The sequence below is a fragment of the Varroa destructor genome, unplaced genomic scaffold, assembly GCF_002443255.2.
Source record: "Varroa destructor unplaced genomic scaffold, Vdes_3.0 BEIS01000006.1, whole genome shotgun sequence".
Lineage (NCBI taxonomy): Eukaryota > Metazoa > Arthropoda > Arachnida > Mesostigmata > Varroidae > Varroa > Varroa destructor.
Window position 1 is genome coordinate 25766080 of NW_019211459.1, and position 13395 is coordinate 25779474.

General features: G+C 47.1%; 1 protein-coding gene across 6 annotated transcripts; it reads right to left on the minus strand.

Moving 5' to 3' along the window:
* Positions 1-1799: 1799 nt before the first annotated feature.
* On the minus strand, positions 1800-13105 carry LOC147755028 (uncharacterized). Of its 6 annotated transcripts, XM_086993544.1 has the most exons (4): positions 5020-5209; positions 4760-4838; positions 3789-3862; positions 1800-2143 (listed from the first exon to the last, which is right to left on the minus strand). In XM_086993544.1, the coding sequence occupies exons 3-4, from the start codon at positions 3802-3804 to the stop codon at positions 1809-1811; spliced, it is 351 nt and encodes a 116-aa protein (XP_086849670.1). In that variant the 5' UTR covers positions 3805-3862; positions 4760-4838; positions 5020-5209; the 3' UTR covers positions 1800-1808. The 6 variants fall into 6 exon arrangements, with proteins under 6 accessions (XP_086849670.1, XP_086849668.1, XP_086849672.1 ...); XM_086993542.1 differs by lacking the exons at positions 4760-4838; positions 5020-5209 and adding an exon at positions 6985-13105; XM_086993546.1 differs by lacking the exons at positions 4760-4838; positions 5020-5209 and adding an exon at positions 5852-6950.
* Between the last annotated feature and the right edge of the window lie 290 nt (positions 13106-13395).

Consider the following 13395-nt stretch of genomic DNA (forward strand, 5'->3'; position numbering starts at 1 on the left):
TATATATTTTTACACAGCTCAACGGAACCTTTTTAATCTGTATAATACTTTATTGAAAAAAGTATGCCTTGCCATTTTCTATGGGAATTAGAACATTGCCAACGAACCACTTGTGACCATGATTTACTAATGATTAGTACATGAAAAATGTGTCGAATAGCTCGATAGGGTTGTCAGGCGGTATAGCTACATTGAGCAGCATTGGTTCCCCACCGTAATCATAATTTTTCATCTAATGATTCACGATCAAATCGACTACTGACAGAATGAAAACAGTATTAAACAAAGCCAAGAAAAACTAATCATATTTACGCTACTGCTTCCATTGCACACGCCTGGTTCACGCATCATTATCTAACGTCCTTCAATTTCCTGTTATCTTTCCTGTTGTTAACGCTCTATGTTTCACTGTTGTTTTGTTCGTTTAGGGATGAGACTTCCCCACCACCTGACGAAACGCCGCTGGTGAAGTTACACGCGACGCATAGTGAGGATAATGCGTGCATTTCGGCCTCGTGTTCCTCTACGACTTGTTCAGGTGCGGTAGCAGCAGGTGGCTGTACATCAGCTTCTACCGCGTCAACAGCGTCCGGGGGGTGCCCGACGGTGGCTCCTTTCGCACCTTTACCACCGTCGACAACGACGACGCCGGCAACAATCACAGTGGCAGCGGCCGCGCCGTCACCCCTCGGACCTGGAGGTCCACCTGGACCTGGCCCTGGTTCTGGGGGTCCTGGGCCAGCTGCGGTTGTCACTGTAGGCCCACCTCCACCTATAGCTGTTGCTCAGCCTGGACCGGTTGGAAATGTTGGGGTCGTCGGTATCGGAGTTCCAGTTGGTGTAGGCGTGGGGTTGAATGTTGGCGTAAACATGGGTGTGGGAGTGCCGGGCGGAGCTGGTGCTCCACCTCACCCACAGACATTGCCCCTTGGAGTCGGAGCTGTAGGACTTCAACAGCCACAGCCGCCGCAACAACAGCAGCCTACGCCGGCCATCCACGTGATTGGTGTGCTGGGTGGCGGACCCACCTGTGATGCCGCTCTCTGTGATAACAATGGGCCCGTGCCTGCGCAGCCCGCCATGCGGATGGTCGACGTTCAGCCGCTGGCGCCGCTAGGTGCGACGGCAGTCACGACGGCAATGGTGCCTGATTGTGGTGGCCCAACCGGGGGCGGCGCCCCTGGTGGAGGCAATGGCCCATTGAGGCCAGGTGTTCAGCTGACCGGACAGTTAACGACGGCAGCTGGTCAGGTGGTGGTAACGACAGCTGGCGTAGCTGGATCACCTTCGCCAGATGGAGCTGGCAGCGGTAAAGAGCTGCTTGGCGTTGGCGCTCCGGCCGTCAACGTCATATGCGCATCTCCGAATATAGTGAGTGGCAGGATGATATTTTGTCGAAAATATAATAGCTGGCGTAGATAAGGTGTATGCTATGTGTAATATGAAAGAGACAGTATGAAGGGCGCAGTTCTTTTGACAATTCAAAAAGTTACCTGTCATACACTTGTATAAGGTATGTCATACTCGTGTACTATATATATATATATATATACATATATATATATATATATATATATATATACAACAATGTATGTAGTATGTGTAATTGTTTTAAAAGTGCAATGATGATATATTGTATCATTTAAAATGAAGACTCGAACTGTCAACGACCTTCTGCATCATTCTATAGAATACGATTTGACCAGAATAGCGCTGATTTAGATCTAGGAAGCGCGCAGAACTTAGCTCCATATCTAATCCTTTAATTGCTTAGTTGATTAATATATGTACGTCATTGCTCTGTCTTCCTACCTGGCGTGAGATCTGCCGAGAACTTTGAGCGTGTGCTTATGGACCGTGCCCCGATTGTGCTGTCTTGGAACTTCCTTTGAGTTTCGCTCGTCTCGGGGTTCCGATTCGCGACCCAAACTTCTTTGGCTCTTGAGGCGCGGTCGTCTCAGACGTGATTTGCTAACTTCGTCCTCGGCACTACCCGGCGCACCGCCACCGCCTGGGGTGCTCGGCCCACCAAGGCCGCTACATCCCCCTGAACCACCGTTTTCGGTCTCCAGCCGCTGATCATCTTCGCCATCGACTGTGGCCAATTCCGACAGTGGGGCGATTCCGACCACGATGCTAGGTACTGGCAAAGAATCGTCATACGGTCAGTCAAGCGCATCATTTTACGTCAAAGTTGCGAGACGATAAAGAGACTATTTTGTAGTAACCGTAGCGGTAATAATAATGCGTAAAAAAATAATGAGAACCATCATCGTTAACATCTCTCTTATTGTGTTGTCCAAGTAATGCAACTTGAGTCAAAAAACAAACAAAAAAGTGGATTTAGTACGCATGCCTAGGCTACAACACTAATAACCTTTGCCAGTATTTCCCAAACTACACAAATATGGTGTCCCAAGGTCATTTGGGTCAAACGAAACATCTTGTTCAACGTCCACGTCTAGCGTAGATGTCAATAGAAGCTATTACGTTCAAACAGACTTTTATTTATGCAAAGCCAACAAAAACAGACATATCTGCACAGCTCTTATTGACTAGAGACCTAAAAAAGGATCTATGAGCCTTGAAAAAAGGTCCAAAGGTGTTATTACAGTGACAAGGTCCGGCCTGGAAGATTATGGAAACGAACCAACGATAAATTATGAACGTGTTAATTTCGTTCGTACGTCGTACACTGTACGTCGTAACGGTAATATGCGGAACGTTCCTACCGATTCCAGGGCAAACACTTCCACGCGTAAAGGGGTTTGATAACTAATTAACATCGAGATCATATCCATGTTTCCCTTTTACTGACCGACTTACTCAAGCTTAGCTGAACTATGCGCGAGCATTGCACGATAAATAAGATGCACAATCTAGTAGAACTCAATCAAATAAAGAATACGGCACCACGCGCTAGGATACCGCACGCCTGAGGCATGCCTAATCTAGAAGGTAAAACTTTTTCAGCGTTTCCCGTCCACCTAAAAGCCAATTTGATAATTCTACACTTCGGTTAATTTAGCAATGGCCAGCGAAACCGAGTTCTGCTCAGTGTAGCTCGGATACAAATTGCAACGATTAAATTTCCACTTTGCAAACCTCGAAAGGCAGCAAGTTTCCGATTGAATATTTTTCTCCCAAGAGTCGTTTATATATATAATGTATATATTTACGTTTTCTAAGTTTGGCAAGCTTATTATTATTACAGAGAAGTACTTAGGATACTTCTCTGTAATAATATAAATAATCAAGTATATGTATATATCTCAAAGGTTTTTTTATATCTGTGCGTTGGTGAGATCTAACGTTACCAGAAAATGCCATGACCTTAGGGGCATATTTATAAGTCCTATAATAACGTTTTGCATTTCATAGTTACTTTCTTTTGTAGATAATCTCTTATATGAATGAATCTTTGAAAAATATATTCAAACATATTTCACTTCGTATTACAAACAAATTAAAATACGAGCTCCAGACCAATTTAAACTTTAGGCACCTTTAGATACGATCAATCAAGCAAAAACTAAAATGCTTTTTGAGCGCAGAACCGTATTGATCTTTTGACTCTTCCAAGTTATGCGAGATCAATGAGAGAAGGTACGAGCCGATAATTTAAAATAGTCAGAGTAGTACAATGTATTAAAAAAACAGATACACATTCTGCGAGTCTTTTAATGCAAAGTTTTACTAGTAAAACTTTGCATTAAAAGACTCGCAGAATACGAAGAGATACTTTTTTTTTTTTGTAAAAGTATCTACGCTTTGAAACATCAACTTGCCTTGGGGGCGAGCCATGGATTTCCGCTATATCACAAAGTATTTACAGGCTTTAAACGTTCTCCACAACTCGCTCCTGTAAGCAGAACAAATACAAAACAGCATGAGGCAACTCTGTGTGAAAAGGATATTTTATTTGTAGTATTTGCCTAAATAGTAATGGTTCATTTTTTTTTTTACTTAATCAACAATTTGCTCTTACTTATAAGCTGTGTGCGTGTACAATCTTTCATATATTCCTCTATTATTCAATGCAAATGTATTCCTCTCGATAGTCTTTAACGGGAAGGACTTTCAAAAGGATTTTTCTAGGAGTCGATCAAGTAATTTAAATAAATATCTCTTCCTTAAACGAGTTTTTTTTTTAGTCGTTGCGCAAGACAATGAGGTTCTTTAAAACGTCTTAATGATGGTGAATGAGTAGAGCGATATCCTGACTTCGGGTCAGGTCCAATGTTAGTTATAAGTTTCTCTGCAAGACACCCTTTCTTAGTAAATATTCCGAACTTGATGTTAGTGTAGACAGAGCTGTGGGGTGCCGCCGGACCCAGCGCGTACGCTGAGCACACTCCTCAATACAGCATGGTACTTTAGGACAGGACTCTGTCACGCGAGAGGTAAGCTCGAAACTACAAAGAGACAAACTCTTTGATAAGAACGATCCTCGACAAATGGACACGTACTGTAGATGCCGCATCTGTTTTAACATGACAAGTACAGACAGCTTCGACGGAAGTTACCACAAACGCTAAACCCCATGAGTCACGATAACAGCTTGTCAACGGGAGTTCTAGGGTGCCGCGAGATTTCAGCTCTGTGTATAAAAATACATTCGTACAATTCCCAATCAACCTAATGTAATGGTGCGTTGAAAATGGCTGCCTCGCCGACTAAAAGAAGGGTTCTTCCAGTGGGATAAGAGGGCACCTTAAGCGTACAGTGAAAAACCACCCCTTAGTACCCGAACACCCACCATTTTAATATGCGAGAATCCGAATATTCACTCGACACCAATGACCAGCCTGAGAAGGTATACTGCACAATATGTACACCTAAAACCAAACAGCATCACTTTTCATCCAAATGCTATGTCATGAATCTTTCAAAGATTATCGACTCATCTGTCATTGGCCACGCACGCGATTGGATCAAGCTCGCGCTGTTCAACTTCATCTCGTCTATTATTAACAAAAAAACAACATTACACCAACAATCTAATATAAGATTACATACAATAGACATATATGTCGATACAGATATGGTCGCATGCTTTCAAGCTGTTGGCTGGCGTTACTTAGGGCTGGGCATATAGTACAGGGATAGGGCTGTACCGCAACAGTGGCCGCGATTGGCTTGCACTTAGGGCGGAGAACTACCGAAGCCCTCACACCATCAACAGCAGCTTCAATGTCGGCATACGACACTTTACCAAGTTCCTGTTTGTCTCTTGCTGGATAGGCAATCCACAGATGAGTCGCCTGCAATTATACTATTAGTTTGATGGGCTCCAACGGCTAAGATGAGCGTCCATCGTCGACCGATGTTCAGCGAGCTTAACATGGTCGACAGTGAGAGAATCAATATTACTAGCAGCGTCAACATGGACTTCCCACTGTAACAGTATCGAAAAACGACTAGTCTACGCTGAAAACAACAGTCGGCGCCGCTGCGGCTTGTGCGGCTAGACAGTCAAGCTGTCTGTCTCACTCGATCAAACAAACGGATGGGTAAGGAACGCAAAAAGCCAGCAGACGTCCAACGCGCTGACGTCCGATCAAGCTGCGATCGGCTCCGTATGTCCGCGCATGGATACGGTTAGCGCCGACGGTTGGACCTCCGCGAACCCATCGATTGTGCGTTGAGCCTATATGAGACATCAGGAGAACTCCGACGTAGAATGGTGCCCAATCGCAGTAGGTCGAGACGGCGACTCTCTCCCTCTTATGCTATCTTCCTACTTTCTATGAAATCGCTGCAGACCCGAACAAACAGAAACGAATAGAACTGGTAATTTGTCGTCGTCATCACAGTCATCATCAGTACCATAATCATCAGAGTAACATACACATATACCACGGTTCCGGTAAAAATCAACAGCCCTAGCGTTTACCGCGCCGGCAGTAGAAACAGCAACACTACTAAGCAGTAGTATAAGCGACGATGGTGCCACAGAGTCGACACGGCGGCAAGCGTATGGCAGAATGGCGCGGCTTGCCGCCGCTTGTCTTTGTTGTCGTGTCCGTGATGCGTTGCCTTTCAACGAGCAGCTATAGGGTATAGAGAATAGGCCATGCAAGCGTAAGGCTCTCGTCAGGCGAACATTACCGATCGAAGCGGTGCAACACGACGGAAGAATAGGACAGACAGAACAGTTAGGCACACACACACGCACATATAAGAAAAGAAAATAAACAACGAAAAAAGGGGAAAGGCGAGACAGTGGGAGAATGATATTAAACCATCTATTTTTTTAGTATTTTTTTTTTCTGTTTGTTTCTATATGACGGAAAAATACGATTTTATCTCGATCTTTGGCCTGTAAACGTGTGTGTGTGTCCTGAGGTGCAGTAGTTGCGCTTTGTTGCTTATGGGTTGCGTACGTCACTTATCGGCATTGCAGCTTTTATTTTATTTATTTATTTATTATGGCATTCCTTTCATATTTATCATAACCATTAATTTTTTTTTGCCCTTAGGCGGAACTGTTCGCAACAAAGGGAGTGATCAGGAGGCAAAGATAACGCCATGATGAACACCTGTCATTAGGTAAAAACTGCCTTATTTTGCAAGGAAAAAAATAGTGGGAGAATCAACAAACTAAAGGATAGAATTGGCACCATGCGAAGCTGAAGTAAGATTAAATAAGGGGAAGATGCGTGGCTAAATTTAAACGGGCCACCTTCTGTACACTATCGGTTACACTATAACAATGATTACATTTATAGTTATCAGTCATAGCGGTCAGCCGGTTCGATTGTTATCAGATTTCCTAAAAGATTCTGCTCAAAAAAGGTCAAGACCGCCCTTGCATTTCAGTGGGCAAATCGTGTCACGGCCAGAAACTATCGGCACGGCTTGCTGCCAACAATTGGAATTTTCTGATCAGTGTACGCAAATCCATAAGCAAAAGATGATCTAGAATAGCGTTGTTTGCTCTGCGTTATATAACATATATAGCCTATTCTACATGATTCTTACCGATTCTCATCGCCTAACACTCGCTGCGCGACCGTTACAAAGTTGCCTCGGGGTGTTGGCATGAGTGATCATCTCCAGTACCCCAGCGGTGCGCGATGCTCATCATCGACATCGTTGACGCTATCATTATCGTCGATGCTCCTACTGTTACTCTTATTATTATTATTATTATTATCAGTATTCGTATTCCACTGGCTGACGCAGCACCTCCCGTACGTCGATCTACTTTCAATTGTAATATCAAACAATTGCTTTGTTTGCAATGGAACTTTCAACTGCACATAATACTTCAGCTGCATTCACAACAATTCCACCTTTTCGCACCTCCGATTTGCTCCGCTTTCCTCGGGAGGCGTCGGAGAAGACCAGCTCCGATCGATTAACTCGCTACCTTAACACCGGCCAGCGCCCAAAGTCGAGAATGGTTCCAACCGTTTTCGTAGCCGCTACTTCAATTCCACGACGGGCAGTGACCCCTCCTGCACGACGATTACCCCTTCGATCGCTGCTGGGGTCGCAGACTCACAACTGACGATAGTTGCGCTAGCGATAGGTACAGGGTGATAATCCTAGTTTGTCTCTTTTCTGTGCCCCTTTCCCTAAAAACGCCTATTTTCTTGATTCTGCCGGTAATTCTTGTACGAAACAGCCGCCAAGGCTGTTGGCGGTTGCCGCCACCACCTTCGGCTGGCGTGAGCCTCACGCAGAACCCGCTAGCCAACCAGGGACCTTACGCACTAATCCGTTTTCTTTCTTAGTAGACTGCCACTGCAAGACGTGCCTAAAACCTACAAGGGCTCGACGGCGAAAAATCAAAGATGACGAGGAGCGCACCACCCAAACGACGGCGATAGAGCGTTCGGCGTTATCTCGTGTAGGTCGACGGAAGGTGAACAGGCCTCTTCTACATCTTCGTAGAGCCTTTTTTCTTGTTTCTACTGTACTGCTAACGAACTCTACCAATGCTGACCTCCACGTGCTAACGAAAAGAAAACAGAAAGAATGAACAATCACCCCGCCATTTCTGCCGTCGACGAGTTCTAGTAACTGCGATGCCAGTTACAGTTGCAATGCTTACAATAATAAAATCAAATGGCCGTTGAAATAGTCAGAACTTCGTTGCAATCTCACTTCTAGATTGTTTTGCAGTGCTGGCTGTTTGGATGTCGGTATGTATCCCGTAATTTTAGCCGTCACCGACGTCTCGACGCGAATGTATTGGGCGGCAGTATCCAACAGTATTGCCTCCAGTCGAGATGGGGTCTCATATTCTCCCCTACACAGGGAGGGACTACCTTCGCACTTTTCAGTTGCTTCAACTCTGCAAGTAGGTGCCTGCCGAGTTTTGACCTTTCGCTCGTTAATGATCCTATACGATAATACAATGACTCAAGGCCTCTTGACACAGGCGGCCAAGAGGGACGGACGAGGGGGCAGACAACTGATTTGAATCTGAATGGATATTTGGTCCATGGACCACAGTGATGTACAACGAAACAGCGTTGCTCTGATGAAACAACTGGTAGATTTGCTCGCCAGACCCGCTAAAGATTGCCAACCCTTCCGAGGATAACGGGAGTTTTAGATTAACTGGTTCTATAGCTTCGACTTTATCCGCGATTTCTTCGTTTCGACTGCGAGAAATCCGAGAAACGAAATTGGTTATCAGCACCACCAACTAAACAAGCAACTTCAGGATTAATTCGCACCTTTGACGTGCACTTTGCTTCTTTACCCTGTACAATCGCAGTGTTGTTTGAAGAACCCTCCCGTACCTATTGCTGGGTAAGTTTTTTAGTCTGTTTTTTTCTCTACGGAACTTTCGCGCTCGCTCACGTATAGATAATGCACTGGCTTTATCACATAGGCAAGCGCGCTTAATTTGTTGTTGTTGTTGTTGACATCTTCGTCGTCTCGTAATGTGCACAACTTAGTATCACAAGGCCCAAAGCTGCGTTTTGATTAGTGATCCACAGGGTGGCCGTCGCCTTCAGCAGGCATCAACATGAAATTCAATCAGCTTCACGATTTACACAACAATCGTCTTACTTTCCTCGACTATTCTGGTTTCTCCGTGTCGTTTTCTATATACATCCCTTTCTCTCTAGAGCATTTCTGTGCCTGCTCTTCTAACCTTTGGGCCTTCAGCCTGCGCTTTCGTTAGGCCACCTTCGGGGGCGCTACCTTGGCCTGGCTTCGTCTACCTAGCTAGTAGTTGCTAGCCTTGCTTTCTCATTTTGTTTCTAGTATTTGCTTTTGAACCCGCCGCTTTTTGTCTGCCCACGAACCGCTGCAACGCACGCTGCGGCCCAACGGCCACTTTCCATACAACTGGCGCTGACGGAGTTAGAATGCTGCGGCCGTTAGCGACCGACGTACTACACCGATACGACACACTGACTCGCTAAATTGACCCAAAGATTGGTACCGAATACATGGATGTAGGGACGGACGAAACGACAGATACATCTGTCCAGTATAGGTTTATGTTTTAGCAAGTGCTGTGATGTACCTCACTGCTAGTAGGCGCTCGGAGCACCGCTGACTGTTATTGCTATTGCTTGTTATGTATAAAGTGTAGAAAAAATAAAATGCGAGCGTTATGCGCTCACTGACAGCAGACACGCAGTATAGCCTTCACCGAAACGACGACTACTCAGTTGAGATGACGATGACGGCTTCTGCTCTGACAGTTAGAGGTTGATCTTAGATGTGCCAGACTGCTCGGCGTCTGAGAAGCCGCCTCGAACCCTGCTTTCCGTTGGTCTGCTTTTCCCCCTTTTGTTTGTTCTTTTTTTGAAGCTCGATATCTGTTTATGGTCGATGTTGTTGTCGCTGTTGGTGTTGACGCGTTTTCTGCTTCTGCTTCTGCTGCCGCTGCTACTGCTGCTGTTTTTATTGTTGTAGTTCACAGACTGCTTATAGGTATATATAATGATAGAATTCTTGCTGTAGTTGCGCCAGATAATCAGATTTAGTCGTTTGTCTGATGCCGCTTCGTTCGTTCGGCGCATGGAAGCACTCAACACTTTCTCAGATCAAACGTATAGCAGCAAAAGCAGCACTGGCATCAGCTGCAGCAGCTTTTAAAGTTGCGGCTATGGAGCCGCCGATCTCAGTTGTGATCGTTCGACTGCTGCCACTGCTGCGATTGTTACCGCCAACTCTAACATTGCCTCATGCCGTTGACGCTAGTGGGTGACCAATAGCTTTTGGTCTTTTCTGGTGTACCTGTTCTGAGCTATCCGTTGCGCCCTGTGGACAACCAGCTCGACATTTGTCGCCGAACGATCAGGGAATTAGGGGAACTGCCCTAGAGAGCACTCGTGTCAAGCTTCGGAACTACTATTTGCTGTGGTTGTTGTCGCAGGCACCCCCTGGTTTTTCTTTTCTCTGTCGCCTTTTTGATCTTTTCGTTTCGCTAATGAGAGCGGGGCCCAAACGATACGTCACGAATATTGTTGTAGCTAGCGGCCGTTTTACTACCGAACGACGCGAGTTTTCTTTTTGCAACTATTCCTCAAACTCCGGCAAAGTTGCATTCACCGTGACGTTTTTTTTAATCGTTGAATTGGTTTGTGTGTCTTCTGTGTCGTACTTGTCGTCGCTATTGTTGTTGATGTTTTTAGTGGACAGAGTGGGGCAACGTAGCACCTGCCACCGTCTGCGAACGCGACGGACAGCAGTGACAACTGCTGCGGTTCTAGTCGCTTTACGGGTCAAAGGAACGAGCCGCTCGCCTTGGTGGCCCTCAGGCCACTACACTTCGTTCGTACTGGCTCCGTCGTTCAATTAAGCTCCTGTTTTTACAAGTCTGACCGGCTCCGGGCCACTCGGAGAGGGGAAGGTGTTTAAAGATGCGTAACAAATGAAGAGCAGGACCGAAATCCTGGGAGAACTGAGCGTTACCGAGGGCAATACACAGGTAGAATTAGCCGTATAGCCAGTTATAGTGCCAGTGCAAAGCTTACACGGAACATCCAACGTTGAACAAGAGTCTTAGCTATCGCAGACAATCAGGTAAACGGAATTAATACGTGAACCCCGTTAATCAGTCGTTATAAAAGCAGGACACGCCAATCACCAGCAAGATTCGCAATACGTAAACAACATCCGATCGGTCACGATACAGGAGACGGCCATCACACGGATAATAATAAATAGTTGAGTTAAATTTTCTCGCCCCCCTTAACACAACTAACTGATTATGATTTGGGTTGATTCCGGTTGGAGACGGAGTTTCAGTTCCGATATTGTCGCTGGTGTGTCGTCGCGTTCATCTCAGATTCCTACCTTGTGCTCTGCAACAGTTCGTCGACCTATTTGTACGTCTGAGAATGTATATTTTACTTCTCTTTATCAGCCTCTCTGGCGAAACCTTATTGTCGAGCCTATCTGTCCAATCCCTCTACCTGATCATTTTCGCCTTTTACATCGTGCCTGATGTTGACAATGACGGAAAGGATTTCTTCCATTTATTCCGCCGTCGCTATTTTTGTTGTTGTCGCCGGTGTGGTAAACAATTTCAGCAAGTACGCCAGTTACAGTGTAGTCGTGTTGAGGATTAACACTATTCGCAGGCCCAGCCGATATCGTCGCTGCTCTTATTATGGTTAACTGCACTTGGTTCTTTCGGAGGTCGACGTCTTCGTTATTGGCGTTATCACTGTTGTGGTGCTAGTATCTTCGTGCAAGGCCTTCATGCTGATGTCTGCTACATCGGTCTATTGTACGGACATCAATCGGTAGCTGGTTCTACTCATTGCCTACCGCCGACGCTGATGACCGCCAGCTCAGCGGCAGCACCGAGACCCTATCGCCGTCAAAGACCACCATCACAACGAACCTTTACAACAAATCCATCAGCAGTGCCAATGGTGCTAGCAGTTGCTCTTTCTCTCTCTCTCTCTCTTACGGGTTGATCGACAAGGATGACGTTAGTGACATTCCGTTACGGAAAACAAACTGTCAGAAGAACGACTGTTATCGAGGCCTTAGCTGATGGGGACGACGGACACTGGCACCAGTTCACTGGCCACAGCACAGGCCATACGAATCACCGTAACGCTAACTGGTGCGATAGCGACGACGTCCACCGTCAACCAGCGATGATCCAGCGTCAACTAACTAAACAACAGTAACAACAACAGTAGTAGCAGCAGCAGCAGCAGCAGCACAGCGTCGACAACGGTGCATCGGTCTGCTGATAGAATAAGTCGGGTCTTGACCAGGACTAGGCCGATCAGCGCAGGCGCTGGCTAGGCTGGCTTCTCGTCAGTTCGTTCCAGCTGCTATTGGTCGGCTTCCCGCTGCAGGATCGGTCACTGCTCCCACCAGCACGAACGCCACCACGACCAGCTGCAGCACGCAACACTCTGTCTGCTCTCTACCGATGGACCCTTTTCACTTTTACAGCGGCGCCGTTTTCGTCGTCGTAGTCGATCGCGGCCGCCAGCGAGCAGTAGAGTCAGCGCTGGAAATCGCGTCCGTCGCTCGGTGCTCGTCGTAGACGAATCAGCGCCGCAACAGCCGGAGCAGCAGTTAGTTGGTTAGCTGGCGAGCCGCGCTGCCGATCGCTCGGTTAGTGGCGGCTGACTCGTTCATCATCAGTCGAGCGGCTCTGGACGCTGCTGGATCAGTCTCTCACTGTGTGAGCTGCCTGTTTGCCAGCTACCCCTACGCTGTACCACTTCGTTCTTCTACTGTCTACCTCTGTACTGCCGTTCGTTTTACGCTGTTTGGTTGGCTCAGCCTGATCGCAGCAATCGTTCAAGCACCAACATCATTAGTGCTGCAACGATCAGTGAGCGCTCGCTGGTCAGCATTTCGTTCAGCTACTGCTCTGACTGGTCGCTACTGGCTCTGTGGCTGTATAGCCTCTAGCGCAGCCAATGTAAGCTAGCATTAGTAGCAGCCTCAGCGGCAGCACCAACACCAGTAGTAGCAGCAGCAGCAGTCGGCAGCGTCAATCGCCGTCGACCGTGGACAGTCTCTCGGTGGCCGCAGACAGAAGAGTAACCACTCGCAACGCAACAACGGCTTGTCGTGAGCAGTACCTGCCGCTACCAGCGGCAGCAGCAGTAGCAGCGGTAACACTAGTTCTTTTCTGCAGCAGTCAGACGACAAGCGAGCTCAAAGCTAGAACAGCGAGCCAGTCCACCACAGCTCCGCAGCGGTGGCGACACCACAAGCCCTCTCGTGGCGGCCGAGCCAGCCAAGGTGAGCTGAATTGAGCGGAGGCAGCGGCGGCGGTGGTGGCGGCGGCAGCAGCAGTAGCTGGTGGTAAGCAGAGGCGAACGATCGCAAGCAGCGCCGCGACACAGCGCCACCGCACTCGGTCCCGTCGGCCACAGTGCAGCCGCCGACGCTGATGTCGGCGATGGATGGTACGGCAAACGAGCAGCCACTAGC